The sequence below is a fragment of the Bubalus bubalis genome, chromosome 17, assembly GCF_019923935.1.
Source record: "Bubalus bubalis isolate 160015118507 breed Murrah chromosome 17, NDDB_SH_1, whole genome shotgun sequence".
Taxonomy (NCBI): Eukaryota; Metazoa; Chordata; class Mammalia; order Artiodactyla; family Bovidae; genus Bubalus; species Bubalus bubalis.
This window is the reverse complement of record NC_059173.1, coordinates 52,855,400-52,877,454: the sequence shown is the minus strand read 5'-3', so window position 1 is coordinate 52,877,454 and position 22,055 is coordinate 52,855,400. Positions and strand designations below refer to the sequence as shown.

The window sequence follows — 22,055 nt, the reverse complement described above, 5'->3', positions numbered from 1 at the left end:
CACGTATTGATTCTGTGGCCCAGATTCCTTCTTCCACATTGTGGTTTTGCCTCTGTGTAGATCCTCTGCAACTAGGGAAGTAGGAGTGGGGTGCAGGGGTGGACAAGGCAACCCACTCTTAACCACCTTGTCTGCAATTGCCACATCAATCAACACGGATGAATGAGCCACACTCCCACCTAGATACTGGAGAGTCTGGGAAATGTCTATCTAGATAGCTGCTTCGCAGGAATACTTTGGAAAGAAGAACACAGAATTTTGATGAGTAGTTCATTTTCTCAGCCATATGTATCTGAGGCCTTCCCTGATAGTTCAGTTGGTAAAGAATCTGCCCACATTGCCGGAGATCCCAGTTTGATTGCTGAGTTGGGAAGATCCACAGGAGAGGGGATAGGCTATGCACTTCAGTATTCTTGGGCTTCCCTTGTTGCTCAGCTGATAAAGAATCTGCCTGCAATGCAGGAGACCTGGGTTTGATCCCTGGGTTGGGAAGATCCCCTGGGGAAGGGAAAGGCTACCCACTCCAGTATTCTGGCCTGGAGTTGGACATGACCAAGCTCTCACTTTCACTTTATGCATCTGAATCTCAGGAACTTGCTTATTTTGAAAAAATGGTTTGTATCACCTTAGAGTACTTTACACAAAATCCCAAGGAAAATATAACATTTTAAAAAGTATAGTATAAAAACAATATAACAAAAGTAAGGATTGAACATTAGTGTGAAATGTAATTTATTGTTATTAAAATATTTTATCTTCTGATTTATTTACTTGCTAACATTTTATCAAAAACCAATTTTGTTTCTATTTTTGTGCACTCAAACTTGCCTACTAATATCTCTACATTCATCCATGATAAATATGGATAACTGTAATACATCTGGAAGACACACTCTAAATCTTGAGAAAATGAGAAAAAATGAGATGCAGACAATGCAAATTTTTTGTTCATATGAAATTCAAGCAAATGAAAATTTACTCTCAAGCTATTTACATTTTGCTGAATAATTTTATTTAGGCATGAATTTATTCTAATAGTGGGATAAAAAATCAAGTGTTGTTAGGGTTGAAAATGCTTATACTAATGCTTCTGATTGCTTATTACCCTGTTTCTGAATTATAAGTTTCTACTTTAGTTCATTTTTCTGAGCGGTTTTGCTGCACTTTTCTCTCTCTTTCATGTATCTGTGTTTGTTCCTTGAGCCTCCTTCAGCCTGCAGTCTTTTAATCTGTTTCTGTTCATTTCTTACATTTCCCTACAGGTTTCTCTGTCTTCTTTTTGTTTATGGAGTTCTTCATCTGTGGACAATGGAAAATGGTGAGATTTAGATTAGACATCAGTGGTAATGAAATTTACAGAGTCTCAGTGAAAATACCCATAACTTTGCCAGAGTGCAGTTAAGAAGCAGAGGGCAGGTGTTTAATGCTTGAAGTCAGTGGGATCACTGTGTACCTTTATGTGACAATCTGCTTGTCACATCACTGTGTTCAGCCTTGGCCCAGAAATTGTCATTAAGTTAGAATGTGAACCGTGGACCTCTAAGAATGTTTATAAATAGCTTTATTGAATGTATTCTTCCTCTTGCTCCATTTTCTCCTTTCAGTGACAACCCTCACCTTCTTCCCAACTGCTTGCTGTGTCTCCTCAAGTGCAGTTCTCTTGTAGTGTTATTAACAGTCCAGTTCCCACTCGCGGTGTATAACTAGAGATATGATAGCACTAAATAACAATGAGACAAAATCACTGAAAACATAAAGCAATTCATCAGAGTCCAGTCATCTGTAATCTAACTGTTTCAAGTCTGGAAAACAATCCAAGAACTCTTCTTTGTAATACAGTCCCTGCTGGAAACATCAGAAATCACCTAGCCAGATATTACATTTCCATTCTAGAGGGCATCTCTGGAGAGTTTGAGATGAGCAAGAAATGGGGAAATTATGTAAAAATGTATGAAAGAAGAATCACATGAATGAAAAAATATAGATTTCCTTTGATATATACTATTATTTATCTTTTGGTTTGTAACATATTTGGAGTGAGATAAAATTAACAGTAGTGGTAATAAAATAAACTGAATAATTCTTCAAAATTAAATTGGTGGATCAAAAAGGGATTTGTAAGACATGCTTGAGTCACTTCTGGGTCAGATCTAGAGAAAGGTTTTCAAGGTCTCCTCAGGGTCCTTATAAAGAAAATGGGAAATATGTATGATTCTAAAATAAGTACTCAGAAGCAAAAAAGTATTTATAATATTAAATATTTTATGTTGACATCAGTCATGGCTTTTTTTCAGTTATATAGAAATAGTTTACTAAAAATTTTAAAATTTTGTGAAAAATCCCATTTTCCTTTTTATTTGTATCTCATATTAAGAAGTTTGCTGTTTTCATGCCCTTTTTTTTAATTTTTATTTTTAAAATTTTTAATTGGAGGAAAATTGGTTTACAATGCTGTGTTGGTATCTGCCATACAACAACGTGAATCAGCTCTGAGTATGCATATGTCCCTTCCCTCTTGAATTTCCCTTCCGTCCCCCAACCCCATCCCACCCTCTAGGTTGTTACAAAGCATCAGCACCAGATTGAGCTCCCTGTGTTATGTAGCAACACTTAGCTTCCCACTAAGTGGAAAGTACTTAGCTGCTCAGTCCTGTCCGACTCTTTGTAACTCCATGGACTGTAGCCAGGCTCCTCTCTCCATGGGGTTTTCCAGACATGAATACTCAAGTGGGTTGCCATTTCCTTCTCTAGAGGATCTTCTCCACCCAGGGATAGAATCTGTGTCTCCTGTGTTGCCTGCATTGCAGACTGATTCTTTACCCACCAAGCCACTTGGGAAGCCTCAGCTTCCCACTAGTTATCTATTTTGCTTATGCTAATGTTCTTGCCCTTCTTAATTTCTCTTTTTTCCCCTCCCTGCTTCCTCCTGAATGCCAAATACTTGCATTAAAATATTAATGATTTTTAAATTAAAAAAATGTGAAGAATCAAGCACTTCTCTTAGAAGTTTCCAGTATACACAAGAGTGGGTTTTAGCAGAACTCTCATCATGCCCAGTTCCGTGGCTCAAAGACAATTTTAGATGCCTGGGGACCAATGAGTTTTGTGGTCCCCAGTCAGTATATTCACAGAGGAATGTATGAAACTTACTTTCATTCACATAAATCTCAGAAGATTTTATGCCATTTATAAAACAGCTTTAGAAATATCCAGAAATTCAAGTGATTACAGAATTACTCAGATGTCTGAATATCAGAAATCTTTGTAACCTTCAGGTTCCTCGGCTCTGAAGAATCAAGCTAGGTTTGTTAATTCTGTTTTCATGGCAGGAGTCTTTTTAGCCAATATGAAGCTGGAAACAATGATCATTTTTGATGCTCAATCATATAGATGCAAAGTGTATTAAAAATGCATCCCATGCTGCATCATTTGTGATGATTAAGCGCATAGTAAAATATACTTGGCTTAAAATGTGTCACATGGTAACATCAGAAGATATCAGCCTTCTGATCTTTGTATTATAAATAGAGCATGTGTTTGTCAGCATGTAAAAATCCTAGGAACTTTGTACCTAGTGTTCAGGTAAGCACAAAGCAGACATGTTATCCTGGATGAGATAAACTCCATGAATGTGGAACTTAGCATTGGAAGATCTAGGTTCAAGATCCAGCTCTCACACTTACTCCTTTTGTGACCTTGGCCTGTCAAGTCGTGTAACCTCTCTGAGCCTTGGTTCCCTTGTTTGAAAATACAAACAAGGGAAAATTGTTTGAAAATTGCCTCCTGTTTCAGTGAGTTTTGGATTTTGTCATTTGTTCATATTCTATTTTATTTCACAAAGGATATGAAATGCCATGTGTGTATTTGGAGATAAAATGTATTTGCCAGCACTTTGTAGATTATACAAATATAATCTACCTGCCATTCCTATTGGAATTATTTAAATTTCTGAGGAAGCCTACCTCTAGAATGAGAGTGCTTCTAAGCAGATGTTCCAGAGACCTCCATTTAATAATTTCTGATAAAATAAACATTTATCCATGTGTTACATAGACCGGTTACAGATGCCAATTTAAAATAAGCCTACAACAAAAGACTATCCAAGACCTTTTAATTGGAGACTATTTTCAGTTAATAAAAATATCAGATTCTCACTTAATTCTTCCCATTAATACATAATTGAAAAGACTATATCCATCTATCTGTTGACCTGTGTATATAGTTTGTTGTTTATTGTTGTTATTTAGTGTCTCAGTCTTGTCTGACTCTTTGCAACCCCATGGACTGCAGCCCATCAGGCTCCTAGTCCATAGGAATCTCCAGACAAGAATACTGGAGTGGGTTGCCATATCCTCCTCAGGGGATCTTCCTGATCCAGGGATCAAACCCCTGTCTCCTGCATTGGCAGGCAGATTCTTTACCACTGCCATACCTGGGAAGGCAGGTATATAGATAGTTAGATACCACAAAAAAGCTCTTAAGGATTAAATCTCTTTTCCCAATACTATCTTTCTAATAATTAGTATCTTGTTGATCATTAAAAAAATGCACAAACATTTGAGAGAGTATAAGTCATAGGTGCAAATCATTTTTATTCAGCTTAAAGACAATGCTTTTGTTGCATTTACAATTGATGCATACCCCACAGTAACACAGGGGCTTTGAAATATCAGTGGCCTACCAGTTCCCTTGATTCCTTTTGTTATCATATGCCATTTGCCTTAATCTTGGGTACTAACTGTGCTTATCTGCCCTCTGCATCTAAAGCCTCCAGAAAGATTGCTTCTACATGGCCTAAGAGCTTTTATCAGCTCACCCAGGGGCTCTTAGGCTTTGCTGCTTGAAATCCAGGAGTTACGCACATGGTGCCAAGCCCTTCTGAACAAATGAACTGTTCTTGGTAAATGATCGCGGTTTATGCCAAGGCAGCCACAACCTCCTCTCTTTCCCTTTGTGAAGGTGAAATGGAACCTTAAGGACAGAAGCTAGTGGCTATCTGGCCTCATCCTCTCCAATTCCCATGGCTTAATTTTACCTCAAGAGGAATTACTGGGCTTATTGTGAATTGCTGCAAGTTTAGACCCTTTTCCTCCTTTATCCTATAGTTTAAACTCCTTTGATTTTTTTCCCCCCTCTGGTATCTATACAGTGTATTTGGCTGATAGTAAAACTGTTAATAATCTATTTCAAATTATCTTTCGTGTATGCTTACTTTTCCTCCTTTTCTGTAAGAGTTGTCTAGGGAAGTTTAGTCAGTGAGCTTTTGCTGTTTTTAAATTAAGGAGGAACCAGTATTTCCTAAATATTGAGACTTTTGAAAACATTTCCTTGACATTATAGTTCACATAAGACAGAAACACTGAAGTATAGCTCTTAAGAACTATAATGTTTCATAATTTATGAAAATCATGGACTAAGTCTTTTCCCTTCCTTCATACTACATGAAACTGCATTTTCAGTGAATACATGAAGAATACAGCCATAAGAGCTTTCAATTAACATTATACATATTCAATAGTTATGATTTCTCTGAAAATTGAGTTTGAAGACCCACATCCATGAGAGAGTTTTCTTTAGTGGTTTTAAGTGCTTTGACTTCAAGGTAGGCTAGATCTGTGGCTGAATTCTGAGGTTCTACTTATCAGCTGTGTATCCTGAACAGTTGTTTAAACTAAGACTTCATTTACTCATATATAAAATGGTGATGATGCTCCTAAATCACAGAATTTTCCAAGGATAAAATGAGACAAATATGTAAAGTAGGGGGTACATAGCAGAGTTGCTGCTGTTGTTTTTGTTATGGACAAGTTGAGGAAGGAAAAAAAGAAAGGGAAACTAACCTGGAAACTTCAATTTTTTTTAAGATCCCTTCTGCTGGAGTCAGTTTAGAAATCCCCCCTCAGAAAGACCATAATCTTTGGGCAGGAAACAGGGAGGTTGCCTTGGGAGGCTAGGTTCTCTGCTGGGAGAGCACCATCAGATTTCAGACTCACTTCTCTCTGCTCTGTGGCGGCATCACGTGATTGACAGTACTACCTGCCCTGGACGGGTTAGGTGACTTCGCTGCACTGAACAATAAATCACTTCACTTTTAATTAGCAGAGCCTTCGCATTTCTTAATCCTCTTGCGAGGAATCTCTAGCGAGTCTCTCCCTCTCTGCTTCCCTCCTCCACAGAAAGAACTCAGAACCCTATTTGGGATGTTATAGAAGCTTAGGGATTCAAATTGAAAGGAATACAGTGAGTGATTGAAAAGCTGCCTATTCACCTTCTTGCTCAGCTGCTTCTGCCTTTGCATTGATCTGCCACCTCGCTTTCAAAGAAACAGGCATCCTTGTGTGCTAAGTCACTTCGGTTGTGTCCAACTCTTGGCGACCCCATGGACTGTAGCCTGCCAGGCTCCTCTTACATGGGATTCTCCAGGCAAGATTACTGGAGTGGGTTGCCATGCCCTCCTCCAGGGGATCTTCCCCACCCTAGGATCAAACCCGTATCTCTTATATCTCCTGTATTGGAAGGCAGGTTCTTTACCACTAGTGCCACCAGGGAAGTACCCAAAGAAACAGGATTCATCTTTAATTTGCCCTATGCCATTTACCCCTCTGTTTTGTATTGGCCCAGTGATTTCCTTTGCTTACACTTAGCATTTATCAATCACAACGAGCAATGAGTGTTATGGTGTGAACAGCAAATCCCATAGGAACTTCTTCATGCTGGGGAAGTGGAACATCTGCTCCTTTCCTGTTAGGATGCCAGGATTTTAGAGGTCAGTGTGTTTCCCCATCGAGGCTTAAGGCTTTGGGAATCAGTGGAAGTGTCAGGCTCCAAGCGCCGTAATGAATGGCAGTTGCTGACTGGCTGGGTTTGCCTGTTCTCAACAGGGGATAGAGAATTCAGTGTAATGAGCTGGGACTTCGTGTGCTCAACACACCCAGCTTGGGGAGTGAGGCAGGCTGTGCCTTTTTTCCTTCCTGTTTTCAGAACTGTATTTTCATCTTGGAAGAAATTATATGGAGGTCTTCATTAGTGGCACCCAGCAGGGTTAAGGCTCCATGAGGGCTGATAAGTTCTATGGCTAAAAAAACCCCATCAGCCTTTGTGCAGGGAGCTGAAGGTTTAAGTTGCTTGAACCGGAAAGAGTCTGAAGAGGTGATTATGTTAAGCAAGTAATGTGTATCGGTAACATGGAATCAAATTATTAGGGTCAGTAACTTCCTGGCTTTCCAAGTGCATTAAATGAAGACATAACATTGCATTTGTGCCGGATACTTCATGATGCTGCGTGGTGTCAGTGATGTCCGGTCATATGTACTTCACAGCATGTCACCTCTAATTTCATGGGATTATCTATGCTATGGCTTTAATAGATACTCATGATCTTGAGCTTCCTTTGAACTCACAGCAGGGCAGTGCAAAACCATTATTGGAAGCACTTTTAGGCTTTTTGTGTTATGTACAAAATTATTATTGCCATCATTTAGAAAGGTAGATATATCCTGTTCCCGTGCTTCCAATACTGTACACTTATTTGATGGCAAGGAGAATTACTGAAGGGGAAAACACTGAATGCAAAAGACCTTTTTGGAAACTAGTTTTAGAAAGATTGTCAAGCCAAGTGAATTAGTATTTGAAAGCCATTTGAAAGGCCAGTGGATCTCAAAGTGTGGTACCCAGGCCAGCAGCATCAGAATCACCCAGGGAGGTGTTACAGATGCAAATCTTCCTGAATCAGAAATTCTTGAGGTGGGCTCAGCAATCTGTGTTTTAACAGACCTTCCAGGTGATGCATGCTCAAGTATGGGAAACACTGCTCTGAGATCTATGGAGTAAAAGAATAGGACAGACCCCTATGTTCTGGGGCAGAGCAGTAGACAAGACAAATGTAGTATCTCCCCTCGTGGACCTTATTAAATTACAAAGGACTATGTGGTACTTCACCCAGATGAAATGTTTATACATACTCAACAGAGCCTGTAATTATCCATACCGTTTTATTTTTTGCTTTGAATGAGCCTGTTATTTTCTTTGGTCTCAGAGAAATGACTAACAAAAGATGACTAATAAGCAATTCCTTTGTGCATTTCAGAACCATCCCCCTCGCAATATGTATATCCATGGCCATTGTCACTGTTGGCTACGTGCTAACAAACGTGGCCTACTTCACAACCATTAGTGCCGAGGAGCTGATGCTTTCAAATGCAGTGGCGGTGGTAAGTCTAAGTGGGGCTAATGCCGGTTCGAATTTAGGCTAATGAATTGATGCAGTTTTATAGTAGTTCCCTCCAGTGGAAAGTGTTTTGGTAATTTAGTAATTTTTTTGAACTGAATGATAATGAATATTTTAAAAATTTAGGACACACCTTAGCATATTCCATTTAACTAAACTAAAGCTATCCCTACAGCTGTAGCCATTGATACAACTACAATCCTATACAATTTCTGTATTATTAATTTCATGTAAAATATGTCCACATATACCAGCTTGAAAACACATTTCCACACACACATTGAATAGAAGGCATTATTCTTCCAATGTGTCTTTAAGTACAGGTGGGCAGTTACTGAATTTAAATGAATTCATTTTGGGGATATGCAAATTGCAATTTATTCTGCACTCTTTCCTGTTTAGACACTTTTTAAATGCTAACTTAAAATCTTTTCCCCAAAGTATCACTTAAGAATTTCCAAGTAGACCATATGCATTTGTTTTTTTTTTTTTCCTAGTATATATATCCTTTTGAATACTAGCTCCTAGGATATTATTAATTTGGGGAAATAGAGTGATTCAAAGTTAAACAGATGTCATTTTTATTGTACTTCTCAGAATATCACAGAAGCTAATGTGTATTTTAACTCCTAAAGAAGTGAATACTTATAATTTCACAGCATTCTCCAAAATTTATTTGACTTCAAGACCATCTTTTGCTTCTAGAGGTCATGTTAGGGGACTGCTTTTCTGTGACACAGACTTTTTGGTGTAAAAACTTAGCTAGTAAGAGAGTGCTCATTCATGACCTTGTAACAATGAAGGGTGGAAAAAAAGAACTTTCCACCACTAGATGTCGGTTCCTTTTAAAATAGTCACTATTACCTCATAATAATCATCCGCAGGGAACATCCACAGGGAACAAATTATCCCATTTCGTGAACCTATGTACGAGTTCACCGTATTAAAGAAGACTTTGCCCACTGCTGTAACTTCTACCAGACAACCAAATGCACAGAGCTTTCTGATGTCAGGTCGTCATCTCGTCTTACTAGACAAAGGGCAGCACTTAGTCTCCAAGCGTAATGTGGTCCATTAATTACATAGCGCCAACTGCTCAAGGACAAGTAAAGAATCCCACATCTTTTTTTTTTAATATATCCTTCATGAAAATCTGCAGTCTTGCACATGCCATAGAATAAAAGGAAATGTCATAAACCTCGTTTCTCTTTTATATTTTCTGTGACTTGATTCCCTCAGACTTGTATTGGTATTCTAAGCTTTTAATAAGAAACTACAGAAGGCATTGGCAGATACCTGAGAGGGTGGGATGGACTTGATAAACAGAGATGCAGCTGATGTGATTTTTCTGGGGCAGAAGATTTTCAGAACTGTTCTTATCCATGATACACATATTAAGTCATCACTTATTTTTCATCACACTTCTAAGTCATAACACTAGGATTGGTATATGAAATAAGTATCTGCAGCACTTCTCAGTCTTCCTTTGCACTTCACTATAAACATGTGGCTTTCCAGACTAAAGAGAAGGTATCATACAGAAGGATTTCTGTCTCCAAAAGGAGAAATTCTGAACTGAGCTTTTTTTTTTTTTGTACTTCCCAGAGTCAGAGACAATAGATATCATAGTTGATAGATTTGATAACTGGATCACTGCTTTTTGAAGGTAGAGGAAAGGTGCTTGTTTAGACCGTTGTCCACAGTTTTGTAGCCAGCAAGGCTACCTGCCTTTGATTATTATCCTAAGAGGTTAGTCTGACCCTAACCCAAAAGGATTGTAAAACACACACGTGTCACCAGGTGAACAGAGAGTCATGGAGCGAGTTTGGCCTAAACTGTTTCATTTTATTCTACTTTCTGGCAAAGCATTAATTTGCTCCCTTCTGCCTTTCACTAGACCTTTTCTGAGCGGCTCCTGGGAAATTTCTCATTAGCGGTTCCGATCTTTGTTGCCCTCTCCTGCTTTGGCTCCATGAATGGTGGTGTGTTTGCTGTCTCCAGGTGAGTAGTTCAAGCATTTCTAGAAAAGCATTTCTGTTTTTGAGATGGGATGTGATAAGGGTAAGTTTAAGAAGAAAAGAAAAAAAAAAAGTTTAAGAAGAAAAGAAATAGTGCCTCTAAACCTGTTGTTTTTAAAGGGACACGCGAGATTGAAATCTTCCTCAGCACGTCCTACTCTGTCCATTAGAGGGCACTGCTTGTCTGCTCATAGCCTACTCTGAAGCCAGGCATCAAGGGTTTTTATTTTTTTTTTTGGATATATGTCTATAACAACAGCATTTTATTTCTAGTAATAAAATCTTTGGTTTCTCTAAAGAAAAAGTGACAAGAAAAAAAGTAAAGTCATAGACACAAGAAAGCATTATCCCACCATCTGCATCCCTTTTGTTCTGTTTCATCTAGAAATCCCTTTTGATTTAATATGAAAACCCAATCAGATAAATATGAATGTTTGGTGTGTGTGTGTATGTTGTGTTGGATTGACAGCACACAGGTAATAATAGGAATCTAGAACTAAATCCCCCATAAGCTGGTGAGCTTATGTATATGGGGGCAGAGCTGTACTGAATTGGATGTTGCTAGTGTTTCTCCTCAAGGAATCATATTTTGGCAGATATTTATAAAATTCAAAATTTGATTTCTCATAATGTACTCTACTTTAAAAAACAAAACCTAAGTAATCACCATTTGGTGCAAAGAAGGTGCAAGTTTTCTCTTAGCTTTCTGGATTTTCCCCCTTGGAAATGATTGATTATACATTTTTCTCCCATCAGGTTATTCTATGTTGCATCCCGGGAGGGTCACCTTCCAGAAATCCTCTCCATGATTCACATCCGGAAGCACACTCCTCTGCCAGCTGTTATTGTTTTGGTAATGCATATTAACATGTGTATCTAGATATAGCCTCAAAGGACAGGTTAGTAAGGAGGATTTCTTTCTGTTCTCATTCATCTCTAAATTGGCTCTCTTTGTATCATGGTGGAGTTAGAGAGGCAGGATGCTTTCCACTGCTTCCCTTTATCCAGTATGCTGTGCTGTGCTTAGTCGCTCAGTTGTGTCCAACTCTTTGCGACCCCATGGACTGTAGCCCTCCAGGCTCCTCTGTTCATGGGGATTCTCCAGGCAAGAATACAGGAGTGGGTTCTATGCCCTTCTCCAGGGGATCTTCCCAACCCAGGGATTGAACCCAGGTCTCCCACATTGTAGGCGGATTCTTTACCATCTGAGCCATCAGAGAAGTCCAAGAACACTAGAGTGGGTAGCCTATCCCTTCTCCAGGGGATCTTCCTCACCCAGGAATGGAACCAGGGTCTCCTGCATTGTAGGCAAATTCTTTATCAGTTCTGATGCACATTTGATGCTTTGGAGCAATAACCAAATGACTTCTCTTTCACCTTTGTAAAAATTTGTGAAATGGAAGGGAAATGATTACCTGGGCTTTTGTCAATGACTTAGAGCCTTCGCAAAAAATGGTATAGAGTAAAAAGTCCCAATTCCACTTATTGAAAGTGGAGCTAAAAGCTACAGTCCCCAAATACCCAGATGTCTCATCAGAGGCCCCATATGATGAAATGCATACAAATTTATAGAAAAAGTCAATGAAATCCTAGACACTGCAGAGATTCTGTGGTTAAAAGTGAGACTTTTCAGGGCAGCCTAAAGGGAAAAAATAAAAGCACCACAATTTAAACTTGAGCTGTAGGATTCTTTAAGCAGAGAAAAGTATTTGCAAAATGTGGGATAAAGAAGACTGTGTAAGGTGTGCAAGTCTGCAAATCCTCATTGGCAATGTTATATTCCTTTTTATTTACTATTTTGTAACATTTTTCTCGATGGAATCTGCTGTCAGGACCACCATAGAATGCATTGATACACCTTTTTTTTTTTTTTCCTCCGTGAATTTCATTTGTTTCAAAATGTCTCCTTGAAATTTCTTTGTCAAGTATGTTTACTCTCTGTGTGGCATCTGGATGTTTACGTCACTTTGGGAACAGAATGTATTTATTCCGTGAAGAGGGTTTTTTTCCCTTTAAGCTTCTGCTATCAGTCATGCCGTCCTTGGTATGTGCAGCTGGAGAGACTTGCTATGCTCATCTCTGTGCTTCATTCTTTTCTGTGGTCTTGAGGGTCATACGTGGCAGGCACATGGGGAAAGGAAGTCTGGGGGAAAGAAAGGTCATGTTTTGCATTCAGGAGACCACACAGTCACCCAGTGGCTGTCTCTCCTGTGTGTGCACAGCCAGGAGCTCACCAGACACCATTCACAGAGCTTTCTGTAAATGTTTGTATTGGATGCACTTCTAATTTTTATTGTTAGTTATTAACCATCGCTGCCCTGTGGATCTTTAAATTTTGAGTTATTGAGTGTCCTGTGTTTTACTCTTGGAAAACACATTCTCTTAATGAAAAACAATGAAAAATAACATGTCCATGTATGTGTATATGTAGGAGTAAAGAGCAAGATATAGCTAGGAGGGTAGTGGAGTATAGATTTTAATCATGATGTTAGTTAATCAGTAAAAATAGTCATTTGGAAAATACAATAATATTGTGTAGTGATGTTATTGCTTGTTATCGTTTGTTCCCTTTTAACTCACTGAGTGTGATTTTTCTCTTCCTTCCCCCAGCACCCTTTGACAATGATAATGCTCTTCTCTGGAGACCTCTACAGTCTTCTGAATTTCCTCAGTTTTGCCAGGTGGCTTTTTATTGGGCTGGCAGTTGCTGGGCTGATTTATCTTCGATACAAACGCCCAGATATGCATCGTCCTTTCAAGGTAACCTCAGCAATCTTCATGGGTTTACATAAATCTTCCTCCTAATATCTGGTCCTCTCTCTGTCATAACTTGATGATGAGGAGCTTGGGCAGAGGGCAGAATCCTCTAAAATAAAACGTTTAACTCTTGCAGGTAATGCCTTCATATGGGATTTATTTTAGTTTGGAAAAATTGTTGATTAGTTTGTTTGTGATGTACTGAGCTTTGTGTGTCGCACTTTTGAAAAGGAGTATTAACATTAAATGGTCGTTACATTGATTTTTCATTAATGTGCCTAATGATCTGATACATTCAAAGTATAGACTACTCTTTTATGCTGAATAGTTGTGGACAATCATGCTGAGAAAGAGTAAGGCAGATACATATGAAATCATCACTAATTAATACTCTAAAAAGGAATTATTGTTATTTAATAACTAAATCATGTCTGACTCTTTGTGATCCCATGGACTGTAGCCCGCCAGGCTCCTCTGTCCATGGGATTTTCCAGGCAAGAATACTGGAGTGGGATGCCATTTCCTTCTGCAGAGGGTCTTCCAAACCAGGGATCAAAACTGCTTCTCTTGCATCTCCTGCATTGGCAGGCCGATTATTTACCACTAGCACTACTAGGGAAGCCTCCAAAGAGGATGCTGCTTTTCAAAAAAGGCATTTTGAGTATTCTTGAATGTTATGACTTGTTACATTGCCCCTTTTCTGCATCATGCACTCCAGAAGTAATAAAGATGTAAAATACGCAAGAAAGTGAAGATGTCTGAATTTACCACTTAATAGAATGTCCGTTTACCATAACGAAGCATTTCCTTTTGGGAAGGCTGACGAATATGCTTCTCATCTCCTTCAGCCTTGAATGTTCATGGTTTGATTTGAACTCACTATGCATTTGCTTTTAAGAAATAACACAGATACTGTTGTCCATCATGCTGTCAGAATTTGTTTCTAATTATATTCATTACCTAATGCCGGTGACATCTTTATTAGTGGTTGAATAGGAGTTGGCCTATTTTATCCCTGTCAGTTCGTATTGTGAATCTCCAACAGAAAATCAATATGCACTGAAAGGCTTTAACATGTAACAAGCAGCCTGTGCGCTTGGCTCTACATTAAAGTGGATTCTAATCATAATTATCAAAGAAGCAATCTTTTACAATCAGAAACATAAATCATAATGGTACTTAACTAGTAAAATAATTCAAACAGAACATCTCTAATGAAACACACTTATTTATCCTTAGATTTTGTTCTACCCAAAGATTTATTTTTAATTTAAAGGAGTGTTTTTAAATCAGTATCTGCTCTGTGCCCTAGTCAAGAGATTTTCATAGAAAGGTAAGTAGGATGGTGCCTGTCACCTGGTTGCATGATCAAAGTGTATCACCTGATCACATGACTGCAATGCTCAACTTGAATCTACCTTCTGTCTCTTAAGCCACGTTTGAAGTGGTTTTCTTTTTTGCTATGTTCCAGGTGCCGCTGTTCATCCCAGCTTTGTTTTCCTTCACGTGTCTCTTCATGGTCGCCCTTTCCCTTTATTCAGACCCATTTAGTACAGGGATTGGCTTCATCATCACTCTGACTGGAATTCCTGCCTACTATCTCTTTATTATATGGGACAAGAAACCCAAGTGGTTCCGAAGAATGTCAGGTAAGACTTTTAAGCAGTTTTAGGACCTTTGAGAGACTGTGTTGTAGAAAGCCCATCTCTGTGTACATATATGATACACACCTTAAAGTCTGAAAATACCACTTGGGAAACTGCTAGTTTGAATATATTAATGCATTCTAATGAGAACTTGAGGAAGAAAAGGCAGGAAGGATATTTAGGGTAGAGTCACTGAATCCTTTGAGGGTATTTAGTTTGATTTTCTTTAATCACTTCTTAGGAGAACCAATTTTTGCATAGAATTTTTATCACCAGTACTATAAACAACCTAATTGTTCTACTGAATCCCTCACTTACCTAATTGTTTTTATCCTGGGATGAATGCAGTTTATTGATTCTATATGATAACACACTACTTAATGAGTGGTGTGAGATTTGGTGGGGGGTCAGGTAGAGTCTGAAAAGTTCTCAAGTATCATGGTCTCTTTTATTATAACACTGCCCAACTCGTGAATCGTGGAGAATCATAGGAACAGCAAGAATGATCAAGAAAAGAAGAGCAGTTGACAATTATTGAGTGATTTTTATGTGTTTATATATATATATATAACCATATTTAATCCTTATATCAACTTTTTGAGCTAGGAAAAAGTTATCTATATTTTATAGATTTTGAGTTATGGTATGGAAGAATCCATATAACTTGTTCCAAGTCATGAAGATATTAAGTAGAAGACCTAGAATTCCAATTTGGGCAGATTTGTACTTTACAAAAGTCATCCTGATGATAGGGACAATGAGGATGGAATAGAGAGCATGAGGCTGAAGACATTCTCAAGAGTAGTGATTAGTGGTTATCACAGTAATCCTGACCGAACTGAGAAAAGTCTGAATACAGGTGATGTTGGCAGGGTCCAGAGGAAAATGAAAGATATTAAAGATGAAAAATAACAGAGCTTGGTGACCAGGTGTGTTGAGGGAGGAGAAAATACAGTAAATCAGTAGGTAGGAAGAGGACTTAGGAATAGCCTCTGCCAAAAGCCATCAAAAGCCTAATCCTCTGTCAGGTGCTGGGAGATTCTCTCTTATATCATCATCTCTTTCATTCCTCCGCAAGATCCATGTGTGAATTTGTTGATTTCTATACCCAGATAGGACAACCAGAATGCAGGAAGATGTAGCATTTTTTTTTAAATTTATTTCTTTTTGACTGAAGGATAATTGCTTTACAATATTGTATTGGTTTCTGCTATACACCAACAGGAATCAGTCATGTACATTAGGTACACACATGTCCTCTTCCTCTTGAACCTCCCTTCCACCTCCCATCTCTTCCCACCCCTCTAGGTTGTTACAGAGTCCTAGTTTGAGTTCTCTGAATCACACAGCAAATTCTTTCTGGCCATTTATCTTACATATGGTAGTGTATATGTTTGGAGAAGGCAATGGCACCCCACTCCAGTACTCTTGCCTGGAAAATCCCATGGATGGAGGAGCCTGGAAGGCTGCAGTCCATGGAGTCGCTGAGGGTTGGACACGACTGAGCGACTCCACTTTCACTTTTCACTTCCATGCATTGGAGAAGGAAATGGCAACCCACTCCAGTGTTCTTGCCTGGAGAATCCCAGGAACAGAGCATCCTGGTGGGCTGCCTTCTCTGGGGTCGCACAGAGCCGGACACGACTGAAGTGACTCAACAGCAGCAGCAGTGTATATGTTTCCATGTTATTAAGCTGGGATTTGAAGCCATAGCTGCTGGACTTCAAATTCATGGTCTTTTTATACTGGGTGCCTGGGGGAAGAGAGAAAGAAGTAAAAAATATATCCAGAGGAGCAAATGTGTTCTTGCTGGTGAGTTTAGAAATCCTCTTCTCTTCTTCTCATTCATTTTAATTTACTTACTTTACCATCATTAATTTTTTAAAGTCTAGTGAAAAGTTCAGGGAGAGTTCTGGTAAAATTATTAATAAATAATGTCAGTGTTACTAAATATAAAAAAACAAACAACTTTATGTACATTTTGCATCTCTACTGTGCTGTACAAACTCATTTAGAAGCTACTCCTTTAGCATAGACTTAAGCTACTGCCTTTTATTAGCTTGGTATTTGATATCTTTAGACCTTATACTACTATTTATACCTGCATTTTGTTTCCTAGCTAGCAACATTCTTCCTCAAAGAAGTGTTACAATAAAAGTTAGGTTCTTCGATGCTAACAGGGCAACACTGTTTGCCTAGCAGTGTATTTAATCCTTGTTTCTTGTCAGAGCACACTAGTTTTCTGTTGAATAGCTTTAGTAAAGTTTTCTCTGTTGTAGGCAGTAAATATATAGCTTTTTCTGAAAAAAAAAAAAAAAAAAATCCAAGTCTTGTTACACAATATTTACCATTAGGATTGCTCATTATTAATTTTCAGAGTAGATGAGTATTTACCACTGGGAGGTCTTTGTCCATTGCAGAATAACTAGCTAAAGACAATTAAAATCCCTGAACACATGGAAAACCTTGAGAATTTTAGGAAGAGCAGGTTGCCTTAGAGTTGAACAATGAGAGAGATTACATGAGAGAAGGAGTTCCTTTTACTTCCCCTATTGAATAAACATTTTGTCCCTCTTGTTTGTAGTCAGCCAACGCTAACAAAGCTTTCCTTCTGCTAACATGTGCATATTTTCTTTCATTTCTTTGCTGGTGCATATTAACTACTGATTTTCCTGCTTGCTCCTTTGATGTTTTTCCGTGCTTATGTCATTTTGAAGTTTTCTGTTATTTTTCTGTCTCGAATAGCATTTTGAACATCTCCAAGGACTCTAAATGTAGCGTTAGCCATTTGTGAAAGTAGCAGCAAGTAGTAGTCCCATAATGGTTATTTGGTTCTCAACAACGCCATCGAGTCTTACCAGGGAGCGTGGCAAATCTGCCTCTAAACTGTGATCATTGTAACCCTTTATCTTTATAGCTGCCTTGAAAGTGAGTCTGCAAAAAGCAACAATCCTCCGTAATTTTGTTTGATTTTCCTCTTAGGCAGCATTCTTGTAGAAAAATAAAGAAAGTTCATAATATTTATTGTGGCTGTAGCAAGTATTTTCCTAGCCTTTGGCCAAAACAAATCACACACACAGACAACACAGCAGAGTCTAAACCACTGTCTCACCTCCTCTCCCAACTGTTTCTGTTTGGGGCGAGAGAAACTCAGTGTGAACTCAGAGGCCAGAGAGCCTCTGCTTGGTGCCCTGTGTACAGATTTAACATCAGATTGTTCTGTTGGGGAACATTCTTTAGCCTTGATACCATATTTTCACCCAAATATACATGAACAGATTAGCCCTGTGAAATGATAGTTTATCAAAACCCATCTTACCGAGGATGCTTCCATTAAAAAAAAAAAAAAAAAAAAAAGAGGTCGCCAGAACAGCATTCAGAAAACAGGGACATAGACTGCTGAGTTCAGATAGCCAGGGAACTGTAGAACCGGAGGAGCTGAGTTTCAGAGACTTGATGAATTTCTGTGGCCACAGGATGCCAGTATTGAACCATGTTTCATTTGACAGCGTTCCTGGGATGAGAAGAAAAAAACGTGCTCTTAAGGGAACAGTCGGATGTGCAGAGAGCTTTTTTCCGCCATCTGTGACGGAGTGTTTAATTCTTCTGGATCTTTATTTATTTATTTACAGAGGCACGAGCTTCTCACCCAAGGAAAAAGGAGCAGATACCCCACTGATGTAGTGAAATTCATGGAGCTAGCTAGAGCCAGCAAACTCCAGCCCGGCTTCCCCGCAGCCCTTTTACTTGGCTGCCTCTCTTTATCAGTCAAACCTCATCCCAGCTGAGACTGAATGGGATGACTGGAAGCTGATGCTTCTGGCTCCGGGCATGATGTGGAGGACAGCTGTATTTAAATAGAGTCTGGAGTTATAGAGGATCACACTGGGCGGCACCAGCAGAGTGACTAGTCCATCGTGGTGGACAGTGATTCTGCAAAATCAGAGTCCTAAGAGCATAGTCTGCATACAGTGTGTCATGATTGGTTTGTTTATGGTATTTCACTGAAAGCGGCTACATGCATTTGACAGACTCCTCGTGAAACCTGCAGTGCAAGCTTTTCAATGAGTTTAAGCTTGTCTACATTTCTCAGGAGGTCAAACCGTCTTCACTGTAAGGGTGAAATGAAGCCAGGCCTGTGAAAGGGTTTTGAAGGCTTTTCAAAAAAACATAAATACTGTTATTCTTATTATGATTTCTGGGAAAGCTTGGTTTTGTGCCAATACTTCAGTAGGCTTATTCACATTTGGCTGTAGCTCCTATGCTTGTACCAGGCATGATTGGGTAAATCAGATTTGCAGGGTCAGAAGTTGTTTCATCTGATTTCAGAAACAATTACTGAACATGAAAGGCAAAGCTAAAAATCCTACAATTGCTGTTTGGCTTTACATAACTAAAAATATCAAATGCAGACTCAGTGGCTCAACTTTATTTAAAGAAATATTGTGGGACTGATTTATCCCGAAAGCCAAAGACCTTATATGGGTAGGGATGCAGTTGGAGGCCACTGGCCTGCAGCTTTCCTGGACAATCAACAAGTTTTTGTTGCCTGTGTTTCTGGTAACTTATCCAAGAAATCATTGCCTAGACCAATATCAAGGATCTTTTCCCCTATGTTTTCTTCTAGGAGTTTTATGTTTTCAGATCTTAGGTTTAAATCTTAGATCTATGTTAAGTCAATCTTTGTGAGTGGTATTAGGTATAAGTTAAGTTTCATATTACTTATTAATTTTTTTTTGGTGTATATATATAGTTTTCCCAAATACATTTATTGAAGAAACTGGCCATTCTCTATGGTGTGTTCTTGGCCTTCTTGTCAAAAATTAGTTGGCTGTATACATGGGAGTTTATGTATGGACTCTTCATTCAGTTCCAATGACCTTGTAGGCCTGTTTTTATGACAACCCCATACTCTTTTGATTGCTCTATTTATAATATAACTTGATATATAATCAAGTATTGTAATGCCTCCAGCTCTCTCCTTATCTTTTAGGATTACTTTGTGGTTCTAAGCAAATTTTAGGATAGTTTTTTTTTGTGTGTGTGTGAAAAATATCAGTGGAATTGTGATTGGGATTGCATTGAATCTTTAGATCACTTTGGGTTATGTGGACATTTCCCCAATATGACCTCCTCTCAACCTAGAAACATAGGATATCTTTCCATTGGTTTGTCTTCTTCAATTTCTTTCATTAGTCTTATAGTTTTTAGTGTACAGATCTTTCACCTCCTTGGTTTTATCTATTCCTAGGTGTTTTAATTTTTGATACTGTTGTCAGTGAGATTGCTTTCTAATTTCTCTTTCAGATAATTCATTGTTAATGTATAGAAATGCAGCTGATTTCTATATGTTGGTATTATATCCAGCGATTTTACTGCAATTCATTTATTAGTTCCAACAGCTTTTTACTGGTCTTTGGGGTTTCCTATATATAAGATCATGTTGTCTGTGAACAGAGATTATTTTACTTCTTTGTTTTTGACATGGACACCTTTTATTTCTTTTTATGCCTAATTGCTCTGGCTGCTGCTGCTGCTGCTAAGTTGCTTTAGTCGTGTCCGACTCTGTGCGACTCCATAGACGGCAGCCCACCAGGCTCCCCCATCCCTGGGATTCTCCAGGCAAGAACACGGAGTGGGTTGCCATTTCCTTCTCCAGTGCATGAAAGTGAAAAGTGAAAGTGAAGTAGCTCAGATGTGTCTGACTCCTAGCGACCCCATGGACTGCAGCCCACCAGGCTCCTCCGTCCATGGGATTCTCCAGGCAAGAGCACTGGAGTGGGTTGCCATTGCCTTCTCCGAATTGCTCTGGCTAGAATTTTCATTACTATATTGAATGCATCCTTGCATTCCAGGGATAAATCCCCCTTGACCTTGGTGAATTATCCATTTAATGTGTTGTTGAATTTGGATTGCTAATATTTTGTTGAAAAGTTTTACATCTGTATTCACCGGAAATATTTGTCTGTAATGTTCTTTCCTTCAGTGTCTTTGTCTGTACTTAGTTTCAGGGTAATTGTGATCAGTTACTCAGTTGTGTCCGTCTCTTTGCAATCCTTTGGACTGGAGCTCTCTAGGCTCCTCCGTACATGGAATTCTTCAGGAAGAATGCTGGAATGAGCTGTCATTTTCTTCTCCAAGGGATCTTCCTGAACCAGGGTTCAAACCTACATCTCTCACATTGCAGACAGATTCTTTACCACTGAGCCATTCAGGGAAGCCCGTCATGGCAATGCTGGCTTCATAAAGTGTTTGCAAGTGTTCCCTCTTCTTCATATTTTCCTGTTATTGATTTGTGTATTTTTGTTTCAGCTTAGCGAACTCCTAATAGGATTTCTTACAGGAAATGTCTGATGGCTACAAATTCCCTCAGCTTTTGTTGGTCTGGGAAAGTCTTTATCTCTCCTTCATTTCTTCATGATAGCTTTACTGGGTAAAGTATTCTTGATGGTAGTCCCCCCCCCCGCCCCCGCCCAACTAAGTATTTTGGATATATAATCCCATTCTCTCCTGGGATCCCAGTCCCAATCTCTGTAAGATTTCTGCTGATAAATTTGCTGATAGTCATATCAAGATTCCTTCACATGTGATGATTCTTTCTTGTCTTGCTGCTTTCAAGATTTTCTTTGTGTCCTTGATTTTTTGAGAGCTTCACTACAATGCATCCAATAAAGATCTCTTTGGGTTGAATCTGTTTGGGAATCTTTGAACTTCTCATACCAATATGGCCATATCTCTCCCCAGATTTGAAACTTTTCCCCATTTTATTTTTAAATAAATTTTTTGCATCTTTCTCCTTCTCTTCTTCTGGGGTTCCCAAAATATGGATATTCTTTCTTTAGATCATGTTCCACAGTTGATATAGGCTTGCTTCTTATTTATTTTAATTTCTTTATTCGCCTCTGACTGGATAATGCCAAGAGATCTGTCTTAAAGCCCACAGATTCTTTTGAGCCTACTGTTGAAGCTATCACATTTTTCATTTTATGTATTTTATTCTCCAGAATTTCTTGATTTTTTAAATGATTTCTATTCATTAAATTCCTCATTCTCTTCATGTACTGTTCCTGAGTTCATTGACTTGTCTGTACTCTCTCATATATCACTTGGCTTCTTTCAAATCATTATTTTCAGTTTTTTTTTTTTTTTTTTTTTTTTTTTCAGTTTGGTCACAGACCTCCATTTACTTGGGGTCAGTTACTGGAGTAGTATTGCATTATTTTGGTGGTGTCATATTTCCTTCATATTTTTGATGGGTTTGTGCTGATGTTTCTGCCTTTGAGGTGAAGTCATCTCTTCTGGCCTTCTCAGACTGGCTTCAGTAGGGAAAGCCTTTCCCCCGGAGGTAGCCATGAGAGCACTTGCTGGGTGAGATGCAGTGTCTTTGGTTCCTGAGGAGGCACAGTG

The 22,055-nt window shown here is 38.8% G+C and overlaps 1 protein-coding gene across 1 annotated transcript in view; it reads left to right on the top strand.

Annotated features, from left to right (window-relative positions):
* SLC7A11 (solute carrier family 7 member 11) overlaps window positions 1-22,055 on the top strand; it is an 81,353-nt gene that overhangs the window by 55,486 nt on the left and 3,812 nt on the right. Inside the window, exons 7-11 of the mRNA XM_025268076.3 lie at window positions 8,087-8,210; window positions 10,125-10,228; window positions 11,002-11,098; window positions 12,856-13,005; window positions 14,474-14,651. Coding sequence (XP_025123861.1) covers window positions 8,087-8,210; window positions 10,125-10,228; window positions 11,002-11,098; window positions 12,856-13,005; window positions 14,474-14,651 — 653 coding nt within the window. The remainder of the gene's footprint in view (window positions 1-8,086; window positions 8,211-10,124; window positions 10,229-11,001; window positions 11,099-12,855; window positions 13,006-14,473; window positions 14,652-22,055) is intronic.